Source organism: Alligator mississippiensis, chromosome 12 (genome assembly GCF_030867095.1).
Source record: "Alligator mississippiensis isolate rAllMis1 chromosome 12, rAllMis1, whole genome shotgun sequence".
NCBI classification, from domain to species: Eukaryota; Metazoa; Chordata; order Crocodylia; family Alligatoridae; genus Alligator; species Alligator mississippiensis.
The window spans coordinates 58,195,559-58,219,187 of NC_081835.1; the positions used below are offsets into that span (position 1 = coordinate 58,195,559).

Here is a 23,629-nt window from a genome sequence, read left to right on the forward strand (position 1 = left end):
CTGTGGCGGCCTGACCCGGTGTCCGGGTAAGATGGCCGCGGTGGGTGAGTGCTCGTTCCCAGGTCCATGGCGGGCAGTCTCTCTCACTCACGTCGAATATCCTGCAGGTAAAGCTCCGTTTTCCGTGCCTCTCTCCCCCTCTCCGTGGCCCCGGCGCTACCCTCCCGGGCGGCCCGCAGCCGGGGTTGAAGGGGGCTGCGGGGCCGAGGTGGCGGCTGCCAAATAGTGAGCCATTGAGCGGCAGCGCGGGGAGGTTGGGACGCGCATGCGCACTCGTGCCGCGGGGACTTGCCAGATGGGGAGCCGGTGTGCTGCGGGCTGCGCATGCGCCCCGTCGAGGCCGTGGACTCCGGCTCCAGGGGGTGGCTGGAGCCCAGGGGAGCCTCAGCTCTGCAGCAGCTCCTGGGGACCCGCGCGGCCTGGCCTCGGGGGAGCTGTTACTTAGCTGCTTTCTTCCCTTCCTCCTTGTAGGATTGTGTCTCTGTCCTCTCTTGTGATGCTGCGGCTGCCCCAGTGCCTTGGGGCGCTCTCGCCTTGCTGGGGTGCAGCAGAGCGGCTCCCTTGGCAGGGTGCTGTCATGTGGCAGCGTCTCTTCACCGGGCCTGGAGACGCAGGGCTAGGGTGCAGTGCCTCAGTGAAATGCTGTGGTGCGGGGAAGAGATGTAGCCACTGTGTCCTGCCCCTGAGCGAGTGTGCAGGAGCCTGGAAGGGTGGGATGTGTTGACAGGCTGTAGACTTCCTCTGTGTCGGACTTTGGTCGGGTAGCAGCGCCCTTCCTCTGTGGGAGATGCTGGATTCCTGCACAGAAACGGGTGCCAGGTGTGTTTGGGGGCTTGCGCTTTATTTAGAAAGACAGTTTGTCCTGTCAAGTAGGCTTTCCCATCTGCTGCAGTGCTGTGAGTAGGTAGATCCGATGTTGTCTTTTGGCCGTGCATGGTAGCGGCTTGTCCTGCCTTATGTTGTGACGGCCTTTGTTCTCAGGCATCACGGGAGATTCAGGGCCAGCATGGGGATGGGCGCTTTGTTAGCAGGACTTCGGTTTCAAACATGGTCTTTACAGTGAATACTCCAGTGCTGAGCTGGAGAGACTGTCATTTGGGTAAAACATAAGTTTTGGCTGTTTGTGGTCATCAGCAATTCACGTGCCCCTCTTTGTCAGCCTCTTAGCCCTAATGACCTGGCTCAAATCCAGCTTTGGTAATTAGATTCTTCCATAAATTCCTGACTCTTTCTTTTCCCTGAGCTGCTATGTAGTGTTGTATGGCCAGTTTCTCTACAGCCAGTACCTATTTGCAGTACTAGCTGATAAAATTAACTGCTCTCTACCAGCAGCTTTTTTCCTGGGGACATTTTCTCTTCTACCATGTATTCAAACAGCCAGTTAGTTTTATTGTGGAAGCTCTTTGGAAGGGAATGTTGTGTTTTTGTTGTTGGGGTTTTTGTTGTTGTTTTGTTTTGTTTGTATAGTGCCCAGCACAATAGAGTCCTGGGTTGGGACTAGGGTTTCTAGTGTGATTATTGCACGGTGCTAATACAGAAATAGAGTTAATGCTGTCTTGTGCTGATAACCAGAGGGATGAGGAAGAGAATTGCGGATTTCTCTTCTTCTGCAATAAGCTATTAAACTGGCTGGGTGGGGGGAGGGGAGGTGTTGGGAGGGTGGGGCTGTTCTCCTCATTACTCCTGCTTTTGCTCTGTGCTTGAGGCAGAAAAATATGCTGGATGGATCAGTGGTCTGATCCATTATGGCAATAGTTCTTAAAAGCCTGTTCTCTTTAGAGACCTTTCTAGTGGTCTGCTGCTGTCTTACTTTTCACTTGCCAAGAATTATGCTCTGAATGCTTTTAAAAATTCAGTCCAGGTTTTCCAGAGGCTACTTTTCAACCAGCAAAATAGGCAGCCTCTCTTTACCTTTTATTGAGCAAAGTCATGTTTTTGATTGTTTCCCTAGTGTAAATTCAGGGGTGATCAGGTTTGATATAATGAGCAAATTGGAAGAGTAATGCACTCATGTGGGAGAGTCGAGCATCCGCAAGTGGCTGGAAAGTTGTGCAAGTGCTGAAGGTAGAGTTGTTTTATTAGTAACCATGAAGCCCTGCACCCATGAAGGAAAAATGAACAGAGCTACATAATGCAGCAGCTGCATTGTGACTTTTTCAGTTTGTCTGTCTTTAAAAAAACAACAACAAAAAAAAACAAACCTATCCTGACAGGACTTCTGATATATATTGTCTTGTGGCCTTTAAATTCGACCCATCCTATTAAGGGAGTTCTTTTCTGCATAGGGAGATTAATTGGAGAAACATTAAGATCCTGGCTTTTTAATGTTTTTAAACTTTTTCTTTGGGAGAGCTGGATTCTTTAAGGCTCCATGACATCCTCAGAAAAGATGAAGAGGTGAAGTCCTTGAGAGGCAGTCTTAAGTTGACTCCAGTATGGAAAAAGGAGACGGACTTAGCAAATCCTGTCCCTAAACTAGCAAAATTCTCCATGATCCATATTTCTGTCAAGTTTTTAAAAGAATAAATTTGTCAGAGAAGCTGAACACATTTAGCATATTTAGTTGATACTAGACGCTAACAAAACTAGCATTTGTAACTATTGAGTGCAAGCAAAAGTACTAGTTTGTGTATACACTCTTACTTTAATCTATACTTGTTTCTTAACCAGGCTAACTGTAGTTTCTGTAAGAACACTGGTTCTTCTGTGCCTTATTGAGAGGGGAAGTCCCAACAAGTCACACCAGAGCTATTGCTCCTTCCATGTTGAAGTAACATTTACTGGGAGAGACTGGTGCTGCTGCCATGGTATTTTATTCCCCATTTAGTCTTTAAGAAGAAGTGTGTTGGGTTGTGATGAGAACCTTTGCCATGCCACAGTCTTGTATCATCCTCAAAGATGACTAAGAGGTGGCTATTCTTAAGGTGTCACATCTTGTGCTAGCAGTATGAGGGCAGTGTCATGAAAAGCAAGAAGTGGCAGTTCCTCATGCATTTTGCACGAGTACAGAATGTATTGACAAAGTGGAAAGCCTTCATGACACATGCAGCTTATGCTCTTGCAAAATTACCTGTAACACAGTGCTGCCAGAAGTAGACATCTCGATAGGAAACAGTGGTGGCAGCGGTAAAGATAGTCCTTGTTGGCAGGATGTGGTCATGGTGACATTAATTCATATTTTTTACATTGCATTCAGATCATGCTAAAGTGGTAAACCTCAGCTATTTCCAGTCGACACTAAAGGGATGCTGGGTAAAAAATATGGGGATTTTTTTTTCAATTAAAAAATGCATAAGACATTGGAAGTAATATCTAGAATTTAATATATTTTTAGTCATGAATGCTGTTTCATCCATTTGTATTTTGAGGTCATTTTTAAAAAGTTGGTCCGTTTCACTTACTGTTTAAGTGAAAGTTTTTGAATTTAAAACAACATCAGACTAAACAGATGAGGTGTGTGGGGTGGGGGGAGCATGGGGGTATTTTGGTTTTATTTGTTTTTAATTCTTGGACTTGAACAAAGGCTGCTGCTAAGAATACCTCCTAATATCTGTTGGAGGTTTGTGGAGTGGAGAAAGGACCTGCTCACTTCTGTTTTTTTAGAGTCCTATCATAGATCTGGTTTATCTGGGGTACTTACTATAACCTCCCATGGGTATAGATATCTCCATGTCTTGACTCGTATCCTATCAGTTATGTTCCATTTTTGCCATTTCTGAAACTCCCAAGAAGAATGCGATGAAACAGTTAGCTTTTCTTTTACTTGATCTGCCGTGCTTTGTCTCTTAAAGACTTGGGCCTTTTCCACTCTTGGATTAGGTCTGTGCCAGCTAAAACTGTCCACCGAACCGCTGCATCCACTTGTTAGCAGACTTCTAGCATAGCTTCCTTGACTAAATTGGATGAGGTCTCATTTTCCTGAGAATTGTACTAGACCAAATAAAACCCCTTTGCACTACTACCTATGTGGTGTTAGAATCTTGTTCTGTTAGGATGTCACCTAACATTAATCGTGTGTGTGTGTGTGTGACTAACAGGTCTGTTCTGAAGGGCTGAGGGGTCTGAAGTGTTTGAGAGTGAAGATTTACCTGAACAGGTGACTATGAAAAGCACAAAGTCAGTTTGGTGCGAGTGGTTGTTCACTAGTTTAGGCTGTGTCCTAGATTGTGGCCACTAGCTCTAGCAATGGTCACCAGACTTTATTGACTGGATGACTTGGCATATTAACTTTACTGTATTCTGGCATCCTGAAGTTTCTATTATGCTCTCTTGAGTTCCTGTATCTAGTTTAATGTTATCAAAGGACTATCTGTATAGATGTTTTTCTGTCATTTTACGAGAGAGAGAATCACTTCTGAGACAATGGAGCAGAACTGGATCTCAACTTCTTTATTAAGTGGTCCCTGTATTTAGGTCTAACTTGATTTTCAAAGCTTTATGTGCTACAGATTAGAAGAATGAATGTTCTCGCATGCAGTGCTGCTGAACACTGGTACATGACTTTTAAGTCGGCACCTATGGCTTAAATTCCTTTTAAAGTTATTTCCAGTATAGTTTTGGCTGTCTGGAAGCAAGTGGTCTTAAGATGAATCTCTTTTGGTGCTTACATTGTTGTTGGACAATACTTAGACACAGAAGGTGTGATTTTTCTGGCAGCTTGTGCTGTTGCTTACACCAAAGCAAAACAGGTATCATAAATATTCTGATTTTTTTTTTTCTTTGGTAGCATTTGACAGCCATTTTGCATTTCCTTTGCATTGGTATAAATGACTGTTAGTTATGGGACAACAGAATTGAGCCTGAGGTCTATTTAATGGGGGTTTGGTTTAATTAAACAAAACACCCATGTGTTTTAGGTTTGTTTCTTATATTAGTCCCATATATTATATTAGTAATTCTTTATACTTCTCAGGCTGAAAATCTTCAGCAATCTCTTGCTATTAATAATCTTAGTAGCTTCTAACTGTAAGTGGTGCAGAGCTTGGCATTTTAAAGGAGACTGCATGGTGTATCACAGGTGATTGTACAGGCATCTGGCAATGCACCTAGCAGCATGGACTTCAGAGCTGAGAGAGAGATTTTTGTTTAGCTCCAGTTCTTGAAGCCAAACATCATCATGCCAATTGCTACTGTTTTGAGCTCAGCTAAAAACTAGGCTACAAGTGTGTGTGTTGGAGCGGAAATGTCATATACAGAGGAAGGAAACTAAATTGATTTAGGAATGAATCAGTTTTTCAGGCACGTGGCAGGGCTCAGATTTCTTTGGAGGGTATTGTTGCAGGTGGCTGCATTGGCTGGGCCCCTACCTTGCACGGTTCAGGTTCATTTGCGGTTTGCTGCACACAGTACATATTAAATTTAAATGACACAGTAGACATAACTAGAGAGCCTTTAATCACTATCAACTGGCTGATTAAACTGGCTGGCAGAGAAGTACACAGGGACTTACATGTCTGAAGTGTGATAGAATAGTTGCATCTTTTAAATCTTTGTTGTACATTGAATAACTATAGAAATCCATCTCTATTTACCGGATTGGGTACGCCTGCAAGGTATCTATTTCACTACTTTGGTATATGTACCAAGTAGTTGTCCCCTTACTGTTGATCCCTACATCCAACTTCCCTGTTTTCCTGGAAGATGCATCACTTAACTATCTTTTGGGTATGATATGCGGGACCTTTAAAACTCCCTACTCAGTAGATTTTTAGCAGTCTGACCAAGCCTGATGATCTTGTGTGAAGGGAGAAGAAATGGGGGAACCTGATTAGAAGCTAAGATCTTGTTAAACTAAGAGAGAAGGGGAAGGGACGACTACCAGAAGGTGAGACCTTGTTGAGCCCATGTTTTGCTGAAGTATTAGCAAGACTGTCATGGGTATGAGGCCTTGAGTTTGCAGCTGGTATGCAGGAGGGATCAGGTGCTTAGCAGGGAGGAGCAGGTCCTTCTTTTTTGTGTAGTGAGGTTGAAAGGACTGTATTGTCATGGTGAGAATAGTTTGAAACCACCAGAGCCTTTGTTCTGTTCTTTGATTTTGCTTATAATGGGGTAGGGTTGCCAGCATCTTTCTAATAAGTCTCCACTGTAGCAGAATCATTAACAATTTTTTTTAACTGAGTTTTTTGCTCTATCTGTTTTGAATTTTTTTTTTTAAATGGAGATCGTTTTTTAAAAAGGGTATACAAGAACCTTTCGAAGAAACAAATCCATGACTCCTTTTGTGCTTGGTTGCTGATCTTAAAATTATTTTGGTGAACTTTTTTCTGTTTGTTTTGAGTCTACATTTGTATCTTCCCTAAAGAGTTTGTAGACAATATGTTCTTCTTGAGGGATGAATAGGTAAGGATGCTTTATACTGACTACTATGCCATCTATGTTGTCCGCATGTACACATTATGCTTCAACTCTGACATCTGTCTTCTTTTGGGGTTCATACTTTTATGCCTAGACAGGGGAACTACTCAGTTTTCCACACTGGTGTAATCTGGCTAGCAGAAATTGCTTTTGGTTGGTGTCAGGCTTGTTCTATCTTCCTCCTCTTCTGCCTGCTTCTGAAGTTAGGCACTGCCACCCTGCCTGCTTTCAGCCTCCTTTATCCTTCACTTGTAGCTTGGTTGAAATGCTGAGTCCACATGGGTCTGCCATATAGGGCTCTACCACTGGGCTACCAAGCCATTACTTTTGTGTGTGAGCTGAGAGCTGCCAGCCAGCCTACAGCTGTCTGTGTTGGGCAGATATGTAAAATTCAGGCTGATTTGTTTTTCTCTTTACTTCTGCAGGTGATTTCTCTGGTCAACTCTTAGCCTACTTGAGTCTTAGTCCAATTTTTGTCATTGCTGGCTTTGTCACACTCATCATATTCAAGAGAGAGCTTCACACGGTGAGTTTTCCTTTTTCATGCTAGCAACTTGTTGATAGTGCAGGTCAAAGTAAGGTGATCTGTTTACCTAGAAGAGAACATAACTTGGTTTTGCACTAGTTTGAGTAACAGTCTTGCCTTAGGTCACTGCCAACTTTTGAACTTCAAGCATTGGTTCTACAACTTTCTGGACAGACGGTGACAAGGATGTGTCATACTTGTTAGTCACTGTGACAAACATCTCACTTGTGAGAAACCGGAAGTGAGAATTGATGCTTTTATTTCCATTTTATGCTGTAATCTGATCGAATATCAAGTTGTGCAGGATCATGCATGATGGACAGGAGATGGACTAGGAAGAATAAGCAGGGGTTGTGTAATTCAGTAGGATGCTTTTTCCCCCTTCTGATATTTTTATTTAGAGTTGCACTTTCCTGTGGTTTCTTTGGGGGTAGTAGCAAGGACTGCAAGATCCATTTCACCCCTGTGTAAAGCAGCGGGGTCAGGAATGAGTCTGACTCCTTTCCTGACCACCAGCAAAAGATTTCTCTTGATGTAGTGTGTTGCATGGGCTGCGCTGTGGGTCCTGACAGGTAGCTAAGAAGTGATGGCTCTATCTTGTTATACAGAGTTTACAAGTCATTCATAATGTTTGCCCTCCATTAGCAGGCAGAGGAAATGGAGCCAGTGGCAGGATTATGTTATTGGGGTCTGATACTTCTAGCTTTATACAAAGCTAGTGTCATGGGAACCAGAGGTTTCAGAATTGAGAATGGAGCCTCTAGCTTATTATAGGAGGTAGTGTCCTAAAGCTGTGTAACAATCCAGAGGTTTCTTGGTGACATATATGACGAGCATTGGCAAATTGAGACCAGATCTGTAGTGCCCAGGTGTCTGCATCATAAAAAGAAACATCCCATTAGGCACAAATGGCGCCCCCCCCCCCTTTTTTTTTTTTTTAAGAAGCTGGCAGAAATCCTGCGGATTGAAGAGTCCATAAATACTCATTTCTAGGGGTGAGCCTGGCATGTGAAGGCCCAGGTACATTGGTTAGGGGACTTCTCTGGTCAGCCAAAATTGGTGCATGTTACATGTTTTTTGAAACTGCTGTAAGTTTTAGCACAGGTACTCCATAAACACCCTTTTGAGCAGCACTTTGCACCTACTTATGTAGCGCAAACAATGCATGATATTAGTCCAAAGCCAAAGGCTTGTGATTTACCACATAGTTCATTGGGCTGGGCCAGGGTCAGTGGCATTTCAAGCCAAGGTGACCCTACAGCTCAGCACTGCTCAGTGTATGTGTATACTCCAGATGCTCTCCCATCCCCCACGTGGTAATTGGCTCCTATTCATGACTGGAACCAAGTGTTCTTGTCAAGTCCTGGAACCAGGTGTTTGGGTGATGTTTTCCAAGCATTTAAGGCTGGTGAAGAAACAAGAATAATTGGAAATGAGAAAGAAAGGCGCAGCTCAGATGTTGAAGCAAAGAGGAAGTCAAGATGTATTCAGTGTTGTGGCTCACCATGGCTTGGAAAAAGAGTGATGGGGACTGCCCTTATGGGCTAGTGTAGTGGTTCATGTGCATTGAATCAGAACGGGCTGCTCTTGCTGCAATAACCAAGGACAAACAGGAGTTGAGGGAATGTGACTTCCCTAAGCCAGCAAGAGAAGAGATGCTCTTCTCAGCCTCTCTTTTGCTAGAGGGGCAGTGGCAGCTGCTCCTTCATCAACCTTACCTTTTATGTCCACAGCTCTTTGCCTGGAAACAAGATGACAGCATGTTCAGAGACTGCTGGTAGCAAACCACTGCTAAGTTCCTCTGAACATTTGCAAGCAGCAGTGCTTAGAGACTTGGAACTCGTTCAGAGCAGGGTGCATTTTCATGGAGGCATTTTCATTTTCTCTGGACCCTAGCCCCACTCCCTGCTTCAAGCTCTGTAACTTCTAGGGCTTTTCTAAGAAGCCCAGGAGAAAGTCACTTGGCAAGTTTCTTCTAAGAAGTTATTTCCCACCCTCTCCACAAACGTAGGCAAAATCCTTCCCACCTAAGGCAGAGAACAGGTCTAAGCATCCAAGTTTTGACAAATTTTATAAGCGACTGAAAACCAGGACTTGCTATGGGAAGTATCAGCAGCTAGGCAAGTGTTTAGTGTTCAGGGTAACAAGCAATTCTAATGATTGTAAAGGAACCACCATTGGGATGGGGTGCTGGAGCAATCCAGCAGCACACAGCCTCCTGGCCTGGAGCTTAGGAGGGGGAGTGGAGAATCCCGCCACCAACTGACATGGGAGAGAGGAGTTAAAGACAGAATTCACTTCCTAGGCTGCAATTTAGCCAGGACACCAGGGCTGACAAGAAACTTGTGTCCTGGTCTGTGCAGTGAAGATCAAATTGGTATTTATCTCTGCTCCAAATGGGAACTGACCATTTCAGGATGATCAATATTTACTGAAATCTGCTCACTGAAGAGAAAAATAGCATGTCACCCTTTTAGCAGGGCATGCAACAGTAATCTCTGTGTGTGCGTGCATATGTACCCGTGAGCACATGCACACTCCCTCTCAATCTGTGGTAAAGACTTAGAGATGTTAACATAGATAACTTATCTTTCTGATAATGCTCTTTTCAAGTGGGTTTATTCTGTGAGGGACTAATGCAAACAGAACTGAATATAAATAGCATGTTGTCAAATGTATCATATGGGTTGAAAAGCTGCTCCTCCCTCCCCTTCCCCATCCTTGGTCCCTCAGTTAGAGTACATTTGGATGACACCTATAACTGGAGTAGGTTAAAAAGAGAGAGAGCTAAGTGTGTGTTTGCATGCACACAGGTACATGAGATGGAGAGTGCTACCTTTGTTTTGGTTTTGTTTTCAAAGTGAATGGGGCCCTAAAATAAAATTGGGTAAGGTGTGGCAGAGAAGTATTGTCCCTGTGGAGATAATGCCAAAGGAAGCTGAGGGATGGATCCAGCATTGTGGGCTGACATGGCTGTCTTTCCTTTGCAGATCTCTTTCTTGGGTGGACTGGCTCTCAATGAAGGAGTGAATTGGTTAATAAAGAACATTATCCGGGAACCACGGCCCTGTGAAGGTACAGTACAGCCTAATGGCATGGGGGAAAGACTGGGTGTGTAGGGGATGAGTTGATCTTGAAATCTGGAGACAGCACTGGGGTGAAGGGTGAGTGTTGCCTCGAGTCTTGGATAGTGTTTGCACATTTGGGGTGAAAGAGTGGGTGAATAGTAGCTCTGGCAGTGCCAAATGAATGAGAAAATGCTTATAAATTCATACACGCAGCCCAGCAGAGCGGCCTCGCTGGATCGTTGCAGAGTTTCAGCTGCTGCATATGGAATAGTCCTTGATCGTGCTGTTTGTTCTTCTCTTCCCAGAAGCCCATTCAACAGTGACCACAAAATACGGGATGCCATCCAGCCACTCCCAGTTCATGTGGTTTTTCTCTGTCTACTCGTTCCTGTTCCTTTATTTAAGGTGAAGCACCTGATAACGCTTTGGCCTCTGGGACGTTTCGAATAGGTGGCTTCTTAGCTGCATGCCTTTCCTTCTCTTCATCGGTTGATTCCTATAGGTAGAGCTGAATTCCAGGACCTGTGCAGCCTTTTGTGGGGTGGGATTCCTTCTGGAATATGGAGTCGACTGCCTCCCAAAGTGCATATAGGACCATGGCCCCTGTTGCTTTTTTTTTAGCTAAGAATATGAATTGAGGAGGGGGATAGGAGGAGTGAAGTAGCTTGAGGACAGTCCTGCCAGTATCATGAATCCTTCGGAATACGATGTTCTTGGCTCGATCTCTTAAGATTTGTGCCGAAGATCAAAGCTGCTTGAATCCATGCAGGAAAATCATGGGTGCAGGGGGAGGAGAAGAGAAAAGGGAGTAGAGCTTTCCTTGGGCATTTGGTCTCCTTTGCATTTGTGAGTTGGTTTCTTCAGCAGTACTTCTTGCTCTTTTTGCATGTCTTATGGTGTAGCTCTACTGCTTGGAACTAGACTTGAATGTTTTTGGAGGGGGCAGGGGATCTGCGTACCAGAAATGGCTGCATATTGTGTTTCTGTAATGTGACAGAGCAGGAGAGACTAGGGATCCCCCTAGTTCTATGGAAAACTGTAATGGACTCTTAGGGTCCCAGTGATGCCAGGGCATGCTGACTTCCTTTATGGTGATATGTTAAAGCCAGCTGACTGGAATTGGGCTTTCTCACTTATATCTACTTGGTAACAGGTAAATATACATCTGTGGCAGCTGTGGCTTCTCCAGAGTCACTGGAGTTCGGTGGGGTGAGCTTTGGGGGCTGTTTCTCTTCCTAGCACCATCTTTTTTTTCCATCCTGCTAATGACTCTTCCCTCTTTCCTTTCCCAGAATGCACCAAACAAACAATGCCAGGTTTCTGGATTTATTGTGGCGACATGTCCTGTCCATCTTGCTGGTGACAGTGGCCTTTCTAGTCTCTTACAGTAGGTACGGAGCAGCTGGTTTTCTTACTCTTTTGTACTAACTTTTTGCTTTGAGTCTTTAACACTTTAACTTCCTGTAGTTGGGATTTTTTTAAATTCCTGATGACCATACCAAAACTGCCAGAGCTTTAGGGGAGTCACCATGTTCCATGGCTTTTTGTACTTCACACTTCATCTATCCCATCCCCTTTTCTGCATCAATGAATTAAAGCATTGAGGCAAACCATAGGCCAATTGCTACTGTAGCATCTGAAGTGTTTGCTATTGAGTTAAGTGATCTGTGTCTTATTTTAGAGACAGTTTAGATAGATTTAGAACTGTTTGGCTTCCATCATGTTTACATTGGGACACCATAATTGCAATATGAAAACTAAACTCTGATGAAGGGACCTTCAGTTTAGCAGAGAAAGGGTTAGTAAGTTCCAGTAGCTGGAAGCTGAATTTGGGTAAAACTCAGATGTGAAACCAGAGACCAGTTTTTACAAATGAGAATAGAAACAGTAGGAGGAGTGCCTTTGCTAATCGGAATGGCCACTCTGGGACATATCAAAGAAGAATCTGCTTTTAGGTATTTCCCACGTTTAGGAGTACTCTGAATACAATGTTCAGTACATCAGAGGATCTATACTTTCTGACACACAATCTGCCTGTTTCAATTGGGTGTTGGCCATATTTTATAGGTGTCTCTGAGCTGTTTCACATCTTGGAGGGAATCCCTGTCTGAACTTCACCGGTGTCTGTAAGACCCATACTCTCCTGTCCAGTGTCATTTACCTTGTTTTTTCTAGTGACTTCCCTTTTTCTTTCTGCCGAAGGGTTCATCTGCTCTACCACACTTGGAGCCAGGTTGTATACGGAGGTGTTGCAGGCAGCATCATGGCTGTAGTCTGGTTTGTCTTCACACAGGAGATTTTAACTCCTCTGTTTCCAAGGATAGCTGCATGGTAAACCTTTGGATGCTGCTTTGATCATGTTGTAATCCTACAAGACTGTACCCTTCCCTTGTCTAGGGGCTGCACATTTGGGTTTCCTCTAAATGGGTCACAGCACTGTTTAATTCCTTTGAAATGTAAAAATAAATCTTATTCAGGTGGCGCACAGGTAGAGAATCCGTACTGTACAACTGAAGCAAAACCAGTCCTGAGTTACTTCAGTCTGTAAAAGCAGATAGTTGTCATGATGTTTGGTAGAGAGAAGCCCCGAGGTTGGCGGGCAAACCTTCCACAAGTTGCTTTTGGTCTAGGGTTTGGGACTGGGAACAGAGACTCCTTAACTCTAGTTCCAGCTCTACCTTTTGATATCCTGTGTGACCATTGGCTTTTTTATGCCTCCATTTTCCCATCTATAAAATGGGGTAAATGTTTTCCTATCCCATAGGAGACAAGAAGAAACATCACAGAACTCCCTTCTATAAAGCACTTCTACATCCTTGGAAGAAATATGTGTGTTGGAAGGGAGCAGTGTTGCAAGATGGCAGCCTCAGGAACTGCCAACTCCACCTCTTGCCACCCATTTCCCCAGATCTTCTGTAATGGGAAGGCTGGTTCAATTGAATTGCATCTCAGCCCACACCAAATGTAATCCTCAGGATTTGGGTGGTTTGTTTTTTTGGGGGGGGGGTTGTTTTTGTTTGTTTTGTTTTTACTAGTTCCTGTGAGGAAAAAACACTACTTCCTGCTAACATTAATATGTTGCTTTGTGTGCCTGTATGTGTTTGTACTGCCAGAAATACTAGTGACCATATTATTGGCTTTTTAAGGTTGATCCTAATCAGCAAGATTTTTCTAAATCTCTCCCTCTCCTCTTCTTTCCTCCCAACCTTTGTTAATTTTAGGCCAATTTCAGAGTTCCTTTTAATCAGAGATACTAGTCTCATTCCCAACATCCTGTGGTTTGAATACACTGTCACCAGAGCAGAGGCAAGGTAAGCAGAATAGTGGAGGGTCTGCCTCTGGGGAAAAGGTACATCTGAGAGATTACATTCACTGACAGTTGATTTGCATGTCAACTTGTACTTTGTATTTAAAATTAAAGTAGCTGATGTGGGTAGCGTCTGGGGCTAGAGTAATACAGAGGGTGAAGATTTACCGGGCTGGGTTAAAATGCTAGTTAAAACTGTAAAAACTGATGCATGCTAATTCCAAATGCAAAGCTGTTGGGGTCTGCCTGGTCAGAGGGAGATCTTCAAAACAATGTAGGGAGACAGCCCAGTGTAACCAGAGGAGCTTTGTGTGGGAAAGTGACTCTGTTTTGGGGTGCATGAGTGAATTTGCTCTACAAAATGCCAGTGTTATGTCTGCCTGCAAAAATGCGTGACAAGCCACAAGTGCAGCATTGTCTGCTGGGTGAACATGTAGGCTCCATGGCTATTTCCTGCCAGGGCCTGTAAAGAGCAGGTATGACCATCCATGTCACCACAAAGTGGCTGTGTGACCTGTCTTTTTCCATTGGAAGCTGTGCAGAGTGCATTTGACCTATCCTAATGCTCTTCTGGGGCTGGCTACAACATACAGTGGAGTGGTTGGGGGTGAATCTACCTTATTCTGCTACTCTTGTGTTCTCATTGCAGAAACAGACAGCGCAAGCTGGGCACAAAACTTCAGTGACTCAAGGCATGGGAACTAGAATGCATGATTTAATGGAGAAGGACAAGACTAGAGACCTGTACAGACCTGGGAGCAGCAAGGAGCTTTTTAACAGACGGACCAAAGGAACAGGCAGGGACCACACCCAGAGCTCGGAGGCTTTTGCTCTGGCTTTTTGCAGCTAGCTGGATGCTCCCTGATGCATGTGGGACCGTGCAGGAGCAGAACTTCATTTATACCACAAATGCGCATTGCCAGTTGGAATGTACTATCATGTCTAAGTTGGGGGAGGGGGGAACAATACCTGGTATCTCATTTGGGGGAGGGGAAGAAAATAGTGACTTTCTTTTTCCAGCATGAAATATACACACTATTTATTTATTTTATTTTTTTTTTTTAGAAATGGAACTATTATTTTTGGGATGGGTGAGGTGTTGATTGTGTGTGTTGGGAGAAGACAAAACTAATCTCAGTTGATCATGCTTAATTTAGGTTTTTTAATTTTTTGGGAGGGGCAGAGAGGGAAGGAAGACTTGTTTCCTTTCTGCAACAGTTTGGGAGACCTGAAATCAATTCCAGCTGCACTTTGTAAGGATCTAAAGAAGGAACTGAAGACTTGCTTTTAACACTAGTGACATTTCTGCGTGCAAACCTACACGGATGCCATTAAGGGTGGGTGGGTGGAGGGGTGTGTGTGTGGGTGTGTGTGTGTAAACACAGAGGAAAAACTAAAATATACTAATTTTTTTTTTCCATTGCTGTTCCTGTTGTGTAATTAGTAAGATTGCTCATTTGGGCCCCCACGTTTAAGTGCCAGCCACATATCATCATATTACATTAATACTTTTGTTAGAACCTGTACAAACTCAGCTGCTGAACTTAAATCAAACTGTTACTGATTATTTAAAATTTAAATAGCAGTGGCTTTAACTGGTAGTTAAGATACCACAAGTGGTATGCGAGTAAGGATTAGGCCCAAGTCATTGTAAAACTTTATGTATGAATAAGGTGACTTCTAATGGTCAGTTCATGCCCCCTAAGCCTGATGGGAAGACAAATTTACTAGTGAAATATTAAAAAAACCCCAAAAAAACAAAAAACAAAAATTAATGCGAATAAGTACTAATGACTAGCTTGGGTACTGGTGAAATTGCTGTTGAAGAGCCCAGTAAGGTTGATATGCAGGGTGTTGCTGTTCTTCCGTGCTGGAAGCAGCAAACCTTTCTCACATGGGTTTAGTTTTGATTCTGCAATAGCAGCTTAGAATACAGAACTCCTCCTGCCAACTGTAATTTGCCCAAACTTGTAAAAGCACTTATTGGAATGACTGTCCTCTTCTGGAGTTCTAGACACAGTAAGTTCTGCTGCAAGCTGTCTGGATGCCATTCCCTTTGCATGCGTTGTTTAGCGCACTCACACTGCAGGCACTTGCATCCTCTGCAGTGTGCTGGTAAATATTTTTGAGGGGAATCACCCCATCCTTGACTCAGCAGTGCTCCCTGAATGTACTTCATAGCTGTGCAAAGACTGTTCTATTCTACTTGGCCTATAATCAAGCAATTCCTATGAAGTCCCATAATTTTTTTTTTTTTAATTAGGCTACGCAAGGTTATGGTTGGCTTGAAGCCTTCCTGGGGTTTAACCCAGCTGTTCATCTGCATTAAACAAAAGGCGGTTGGCATCCGTATGATAGTTATGTTTGGTAGCTGTGTGCATAAGTCTTTCTGCATGCTTGCTAGGCTTCCATTAAAAAGCAACTCTTGCTTCATATAAAAGTCTGGTATGTTTGATGCACTTTTTGCTCATATCTGATCATCTTTGTATTTCTCGACCACCTTAATTTAAACACAGCATTTCTAAGATTTCATCTGTACCTGTTGCTATGATCCTGTGTGCCCCTGGTGAAAGTTGACTGCTGTAGAAACTGTCCTGCCTAAATCAGAGGGTTAACCCCAGGAAGAGGTGAGCCTTTTAAACCTGATGCAGAGATTAAGAATGACAACCATTTTTAAAAACTTTAAAAAAGTAAACATTTAAATATATTTAAAGACTGTAGCGGCTCATTAAGATTGCTCTAATCCTTAATTTAAAAATTTGCTCTTGGGATAAACTCAAACCAATTTCATAGTCATTGCAGTGGTCTAGTGAAAACTCCCACTGGAAAAGCTCTGTCACTTACTTGGAAAAACCATTAGTTTTATATGTAGGATCTTGGCGTGAGCTGTATATAAGGTCTGATTCAGTGCATGCTGAAGTCAGCAGGAGTCTTCCCACTTATTTCAATGGGATTAGGCCCGTAACTATTCCATCTAAAAGAAGCCAAGTGAGTAGATAAAGTGCAGGAAAAGAATGTGCTGGTAGTTCAATAAGCCAGGTACTAGGACAGCATAGCTACTTGAATGGGGCATCAAGCTGGGAAATTAAGAACAGTTGGCTGTGTTTTGGCTCCATGCTCCTCAGGCAACTGTTTATAAGTAAAATTTTCAATTCCCCTCCATTTCTCCCCTCTGCTAAATCAAGTAAGTCCAAAAGAGGCAGTTTAGTCCTTCCCAAGGATGAAGCAGTAAAAAAGTAAATAGAGGTAACTAACTCTCCCCTGACCTCTCCAGTCCAGGTCTCAAATGTGACTGTCTCTGTGGATCATGTTAAACAAGTAGTACATCTCAACCTGTTTAAGGGAATCCCTTGGAGAAGATGGAGGCGTGTGTGCCCTTCTTCACTCTAGCGTAGCTGCTGCCATATCTGCCCAGTCCTTCAGAATGTTTACTGTAGTTCGGGGAGGCAGAATTTCCATAATGCCCTCATGTCATCATGGCTATAAGTTATACGGTGTTGGAGAAGAGAAAGTAATGGCTAAAATCAGACATCCAGTATTGAAGGGAGAAGGCTACCTACAGTTCCCTGAATGATAGAAACCATTTCCTCTAGAACAACCCATAACTTTCCAATGAGATGATCTCTGCCTCCTCTCTCTTATTCAGAGACTGGTGTAGAGATACTAAAGCAGTAAAAGAAAATATGGTGTGTATGGTCCATTCTTCCTGTCCCAGGATGAACATCCTTCTATAAAGACACAGTTGTCATTTAATTTACTCCTTCAGCAAAGACTTAAGGCTTCTGGGAAGCATGTAGACTTTTATTTATGATTAAATTAACTGGAAGAACATTTCAATCTCTGCAAGACACTGATTACAATATCAAAAATAACATTTAATACAATTAACTATCAGAGCATGCAAACAGTCCTGACTGATATCAACTGCACCGACAGTCCCAGAGTTAATTGTACATTATAAATCTACAGATCTCTATTCAGTAAATCAATAGTTTTATTCACAACTTTTAAGCAGATTTTCAAGGCTAGCTCCTAAATACTCTGACCACAAGCTTCTTTTGGTTAAAGGAGCAGAGTATAAAGAATAAATGACTCTGCACTCATTAACTAATCCTTGTGAGGAGAGAAGGGCAGAGAGTCAAGAAGTGATGAGTTGGAGGAACATCACAGCTTGACGTTGACACCAAGAGAATGCCATAATACTTTTTAAAATGATAAAAATTCCTGTAAACAGTTTTTAAAAATAAAAAAGCAGTTCCTTTCTTCATCCTAACTTCTGCCACTAACAGAGAATGCATGGGATAGATAAGTATCATGCTTTCCTCAGTCCACGATCACTGATGTGTAAAGACCTCAGTACCACAGCTGAAGAACACCCCTAAAGCTAATGCAATATTTAGATTTACATCTCAGATCAGAATCTGATTAATTCATAGTTATGTTTATGGTAAAACACACTTCCAGCTCATCCTTTTCAGTAAGCATTTGCCTTTTAAGAGAGTTGCCTTTTGGTAAGGCAAAAATAGTTACTGAAAATAGCCTTATTATAATGACATACTAGTGTGAAGTAATGTAGCACAGTACAACCTCTGTTATCCCAACTCCTTTGGAAAGCAGCTACCAAAGAGCTGTTCAGATAACACATCATTTGGATACATGAAACTGCAGCATTTTGTGAGGAATTATATATGCTAATGCAGGATGCATAATGTAAAACAATACCAAGCTTATCCATATACATATTAAGTACAGTAAAACTTGAGAAGTATGTTATACAATACCAACAGTTACAAGTTGATGTATTCAATGTAGAAACAGAGATACAGTATTTAATTAAGTAAATCCTGAAAGGGGAATAGTTTGTATAACAAATACCAACAGTTACAAGTTCACAAAACAAAGTTGCTAATCGGATAACTGATGATGTACTGTGTCAGTGGTGAAAGGCACTTGGTCTTTGCCCTTTGACGCGTCCTAAGGAGGGGGAACCTTATTTACCACCAGAATCTATATTGACTTGATGCAGACGGAGTGGGGGAAAATTTTTATTTTGGCTCTGGCTAAAGGAATCTCTTCCAGTGAAAGCTTCCATAAAAAGCAGCTTTTATCTCAGCAAGTCTATACCTATTCCACTTCATTCCAGAAAGGTGCAGTCTCTTTATGTAAATATTCATTACATAATAAACATTCTTATTAATGCATTAAGATTTTGGTCATCCTCTTCTAGCTTTCGATCTGTTCCGCTGGGGAGTGGTGGTGGTGGTGGGGAAATCAGTTACTAGACCAAGTGTTTTTGTACTCACTGCTTTGCATTACATGCTCCCACTGCTTTCTGACCATCTTATTCCATTTAGTGCTTGTGGTGTGCGCGTGTGTGTGTCTTTTAATTTTAATGAAGCCAATATGGGATGTCATGAGTGGATGTTTGTACAATCATTAGCTATACAGGCAAGTTCCAGTAAAACCTTCCCTCAGGGATGAAGTAGTATTCTTTCAAAAAAAATCATTTCTGAAGTAAGAGGAGGTTTCTATCTGAGACATGGGATGGGCTGAATTGATGTTCATAAGTGTCTTACAACAGTAGCAGAGTAGACAGGTGCAACACAAGATTCTTCCCACGCATCCACAAAGAAAATATGATTATGATCTTTGCTTAAGGGACCAGGAAGTACAGAAGCAGCAGTAATCCTAGTACTGTGTACAAGTATCATATGACAAGACCGAGCTCATCATATTCTCATGCTGTTACTGTTGCCTGATGGTAATTCAGCACCCTCACCTTGAGACTATTGCTTTCTCCCTACTGAAAGAATAATGCCTAAACTCTTAATTGTGATGGAAAAAGTCTCCAAGTACTGCTATTTGACAGGATATAAAAATTTAGGTCATGTCTGTAGGAGGCATTGGTAGAGCGCCACTTGAATTGCACCTTCAGGTACGTACAAATCCCTTGCTTTCTCAAGGTTCAGTTGATCTAATAACGCAGCAGCCCCAGGTTTCACAGAAGAGGTGTTGTAGTGTTCCTATGGAAAGTGAGCTGCTCTAGGTAATATCTACATCTTAAATTTGACTTTTGTGGTTTCTTCCCTTCCTCCTCCCACACCTTTTAGAGCCCCAGCTTTGGTAGAAGCAGATGATATAGGGACTGGGAAGAAGCATAATTTGTAGCCGTCAGCACTGAGCTGTGCAAACTGGAACCTAGAGGCTTTTTCTAAGTGGGCCAGTGCGATTAAAAATGTTTGTATTGTACACCATAAAATCTGGGTTGCCTCTAAGCATGAGGTGTAGCAGCGCCTTCGGCTACAATAAATGCCAGAGGTGCAAACTGTGCTTACCCTTGGTTATTTACAGCTAGATGGTCAACTTCATTCCATATTTTTACTTCGTGAAACAGGTGGATGGAGACTTTGTGCCTCAGAGGCCATACTATCCTATCCTGTCCCTCTAATTAAAGTGCATAAAGCTAAGGCCAGCGGATCTTGGATTAATAAATTCATGAAGGTGCATTTAGTTCAGTAGAAGCGGTACAAAGAGGCTCAAATTTAAGTCTCGGACTGGGTGATTGAGGCTCTTTAGCTGTCAGTCATTTTATGCTTAAAAAGCATCAAGGAAATGGGGCTGACTAGTGATAAATGTTTTACAGTGAATACAGAAAATGCAGGAACAGATGGACCCAGAGGTTGGAAAGGTAGGGACAAGAGCATATATAGGGTGTGGGGGGAAAAAAACATAAGTGGGGGCTCTGGATACTTAGCACAACACATACTAGGAGGACTGGACTTACACTGCATTACAACACTTATCTCTGTACCCCAAAATTTAACAGCATTAATGACCCCACCCAGGGAGGCACAGAATAGTTGCGCTTAAGCCCCAAAAGGGATGCTCACAGCTGCATCCAAAGCTTGAGCCAGCAGAAAGATCTAGGTGGTATCAGATTAGTTTGAGAAGCATTATTCCTGCTTTCCCAGAAGAACCACCACACTCCTTACTGAATGGGTCAGTTGAAGGATGTGCCATGTTCTTTCCGCAGTGAATTCTGTACAAAATTAACAATGTTTCTGTCCCCTTCAAAGAAAGGAAGGCATGCTTTGCATACAACGGGAGTGGCTTTTTCAGTGCTAGCTTGGATTAAGGCAATGCTTCCTTTCACCCTTTTCACAGCAGTCAAGTAGCTAGAGATTGCTATTCCATAGCTTCTGGTGGCTGGTGCCTTCCTAAGTCCCTGGTGGAACATACAACTGCTTGCCCTGTGTTTGAGGAGCTGGGAGCTTCATAGATGGTAGGGGCAGGCTGCTGGGGTTAGATGACCCTTTAAGGCAGCTCCTAGAGTTTTTGGGGTTTGAAACAATGCCTCTACTACAGTTTTGATTTGGGGGTGGACTGAAGCAGAAGCCTCATATCGAGCAGAGCTGTCTCCAGGTAATGTGCCAGGCTGGCTGCATTGGTTTCAGCACAGCTGTTGAATGCTGAAATTGCAAAGTTGATATGCTCCTCCATGGGGTTGTAACAGACTCCATAGCCATCTGGGACCACTGGACCAAAGCACATCACGCAATCTGTCTTTGCTGGGACCTAGGGTTGGAGGCAATGTGGTTAAAGATCTCTACACCCATGCAAAAAAGATGACAGGCAGGAAATCGCAAGGAAGGGGTCAAACCAGACTATTCCCAACCAAGGTTCCATGTAAATACTTCAGGGGAAAGATGTTGCTGTCACCCCTGCCTGTTCAGTTTTTAGTACTCACTGTTGTTTATACCATTTGGTAACAATATCTTATGTCTGCTAGCAAAGAAATGTAGTTACCTACTGCTACTTGGGAGCAGTTCTTAAGGGCAATGGTGAAGAAATGGAGGAACAAAAACTATAAGAAGGAATACAACACCCCCATGAAACTTGGCTACGTCTTACCTGGCTGGTTGAGAGGTTGAAGTGCATAGCAACAGCATAGGATGTATCCATGAACAGTTCAGGCATGCTGACTAGATCCTCAATGGCTTGAAGCTTCAGACCTAGCAGGTGGCGGTCTATCGCATTCCCTGTTAGTGCCTGAAAGGAAGAAAGTCTGAAGAGGGCTCGGGAGCAGGAAAACCAGGACTGGCACTATCTTTGGTCTAAAACCAAATTAAAAATAAGTTTTAAACTTAAAAGAGAGAAATTGCATCCTGCGCTGAAGAGCAATGCTTGGTCTGGTTCAGAAAAAGAGCAGGAATAAATGCAAATAGGATCAAACCCTGCAACTTCCCAACTTGGGCTTCCTGTAGTTTCTCCCTCAAGCAGCTCTGGCATCTGCAGTCTATGGAGACAGAGAAAACTGAACTTCCTCAGACATCTGCTTTCACTTTTCCCTTGGTCACTAAGAATACGGAGGAGGGCAGCTGGGAAGGAGCACAGTATCCCAAGGCATAAGCCAGTCAGAATTCCTACTAGATCAGTATTAACAAGCAGACTCCTATATCTGGCACTGTGTGCGCTGCTTGGTACTCTCTTTTTTTCCCCACCAGCACCTACATTACCTCTGCAATATCCCAGTGCTAAAGATGTAGAGTACGCTTACCATGTCAGTGTATTGCCTGTGGGCTTGCGTAGCTTTCCTCAGCAGATCCACCTTCTCCTGGTTCTGAGGAAAGTGCACAGAATGAAAATGGTTTTTTTTTCTCACAGCGGGTGATGAGATCTTCAGCAGCTTGCCTGCAGAATGGAGGATGGCACTTCTACACCCAGAGGCATCTGTTTTAAACTACCGTTAATTTAAATAATTGTGTTTGGCTGAAGGATTTCTCTTCCCTTCCAATTTACAAATCTCTGCTCACAAGTGATTACATGGAGACCACTGGTATGGCCCTTACTCCTACATCTGTTGGAAGCAGGGAAGTTGGGGGAAGAATAATTTATAATCCAAAAGGGGGAGGCTCATCTCCTTTGCCAGGTGATCACTACTGAGGCTTTGCTGCCAACAACAACCAGCTGAACCTGCTAGCTCAGAGCGCTCTCCCCCGAGAACAGATTTTAAATCGCCTGCTGTGTACATTTTGATTTTAAGTCTGTTTCCCAAGAGAACCTATTATCCACATCTTTTCCATTGGGGTGCTCAAGTCCTAGACATTTTGTAATCAAGTCTCCCCTCTTAACTATAGACTAATTTGATGGAACCAGTAGCACCAGTAATCAAATTTCACTAATTTGGTGGAACCAGTAGCACAGTAGTCCCAATTTTGTTAATTCCCACAATACGACGCTGTGTGCTTCAGAGGTCATTTCTTGTGCAATTCCCCTCCAGGAAAAAAACTTGGATAACTGTGTTATAGGTGTTAACAACTGGGTTATTTACTATTAAAATGTAAATACATTATAACAAATCCACCCCATCACTCTATGTATGCCTGTATATGATCTAGAGCAGAGGTGGGCAAGATGGCAGATCCAGATGGCAGCCAGACTCCCATTTCCTAGCAGCCCCTGCCTGCATCACTGCAGATGGTTTCTCCATGGAGACCCCAGTAGCAGCAGGGCCCTGACAGCATGGTGCTAGGGTTTCCATGGAGACCAGCCCCAGCAGCACTGGCCGGATGCATGGCTGGGCAGGGAGCTACTCTGGGGCTGAGGCTGGGATCTTGCAGGAGTGACAGCATGGTCCACAGCCAGAGCAGAACTGCAATCTGCCCGTGTTCGAGTAGTGGATCACAGCTCTGCCCCAGCTCCAGACCACGCTGTCACTACTGAAAGATCCCAGCCCTGGTCCAGCTCCCTGCCCTGCTGCGGCTAGTCTCCATGGAAACCCTGGCCCCACACTGTCATGGCCCCACTGCTTCTGGGGTCTTCCTGAAAACTGGCTGCAGTGTTGTGGGCAGGGACTGCTAGGAAATGGGGAGTCTGCAGGTCTGATCTGGCTCGTGGGCCAGATTTTGACCACCTGTAATCTAGAGAGAGAGACTGGATGTATCAGAGTTCATGGGTCAGAACTTAAACAAGAAGAAATTTCTTTTTGCTAAATACGTGGGAAAACTTTCAGCCCTGGTGGTCTAGAATAGCAGTGCTCAATCTCCAGCCCATGGGTCAAATCCAGCCCACAGACCTGCACTATTCATCTGGCTTAGCAGGCTGGAAGATTGAACATCACTAATACAGAATTTGGAGTCTGACTGGCCAAACTGAGACTGGCCCCATTCCTATACGGGATTAGAAACACACATGTGCAGAGTTGCTCAAGATTTTCACAGAGGTAAAGAAAAACTGAGTAAGGCCAGAGACTGATAATCACTTGCGCTTAGGTGCAGTTCTTGAACAACCAGTTGATGTGAAATGCTACCTTTCCATGTTAGCTAAGCTGATAGTGCTCCCCTTTTTTCTGAGACGAAATTATTCCGTTCCACT

At 43.4% G+C, this 23,629-nt stretch overlaps 2 protein-coding genes across 5 annotated transcripts in view; one reads left to right on the forward strand and one right to left on the reverse strand.

The window, feature by feature from the left end:
- On the forward strand, positions 1-18,460 carry DOLPP1 (dolichyldiphosphatase 1). The gene is made up of 8 exons (XM_006272296.4): positions 1-107; positions 6,780-6,880; positions 9,871-9,955; positions 10,254-10,353; positions 11,241-11,339; positions 12,151-12,279; positions 13,170-13,259; positions 13,905-18,460. Exons 1-8 carry the CDS (start codon positions 32-34, stop codon positions 13,939-13,941), a joined length of 717 nt encoding a protein of 238 aa, XP_006272358.1. The 5' UTR covers positions 1-31; the 3' UTR covers positions 13,942-18,460.
- Positions 17,036-23,629, reverse strand: part of CRAT (carnitine O-acetyltransferase) — a 20,434-nt gene continuing 13,840 nt past the window's right edge. For all 4 annotated transcript variants that reach the window (XM_006272294.4, XM_006272293.4, XM_019500959.2 and 1 more), the window contains 3 exons: positions 21,813-21,875; positions 21,167-21,304; positions 17,036-20,830 (listed from right to left, as the gene is read on the reverse strand). In XM_006272294.4, coding sequence (XP_006272356.1) covers positions 20,615-20,830; positions 21,167-21,304; positions 21,813-21,875 — 417 coding nt within the window. In that variant the 3' untranslated portion in view covers positions 17,036-20,614. The remainder of the gene's footprint in view (positions 20,831-21,166; positions 21,305-21,812; positions 21,876-23,629) is intronic.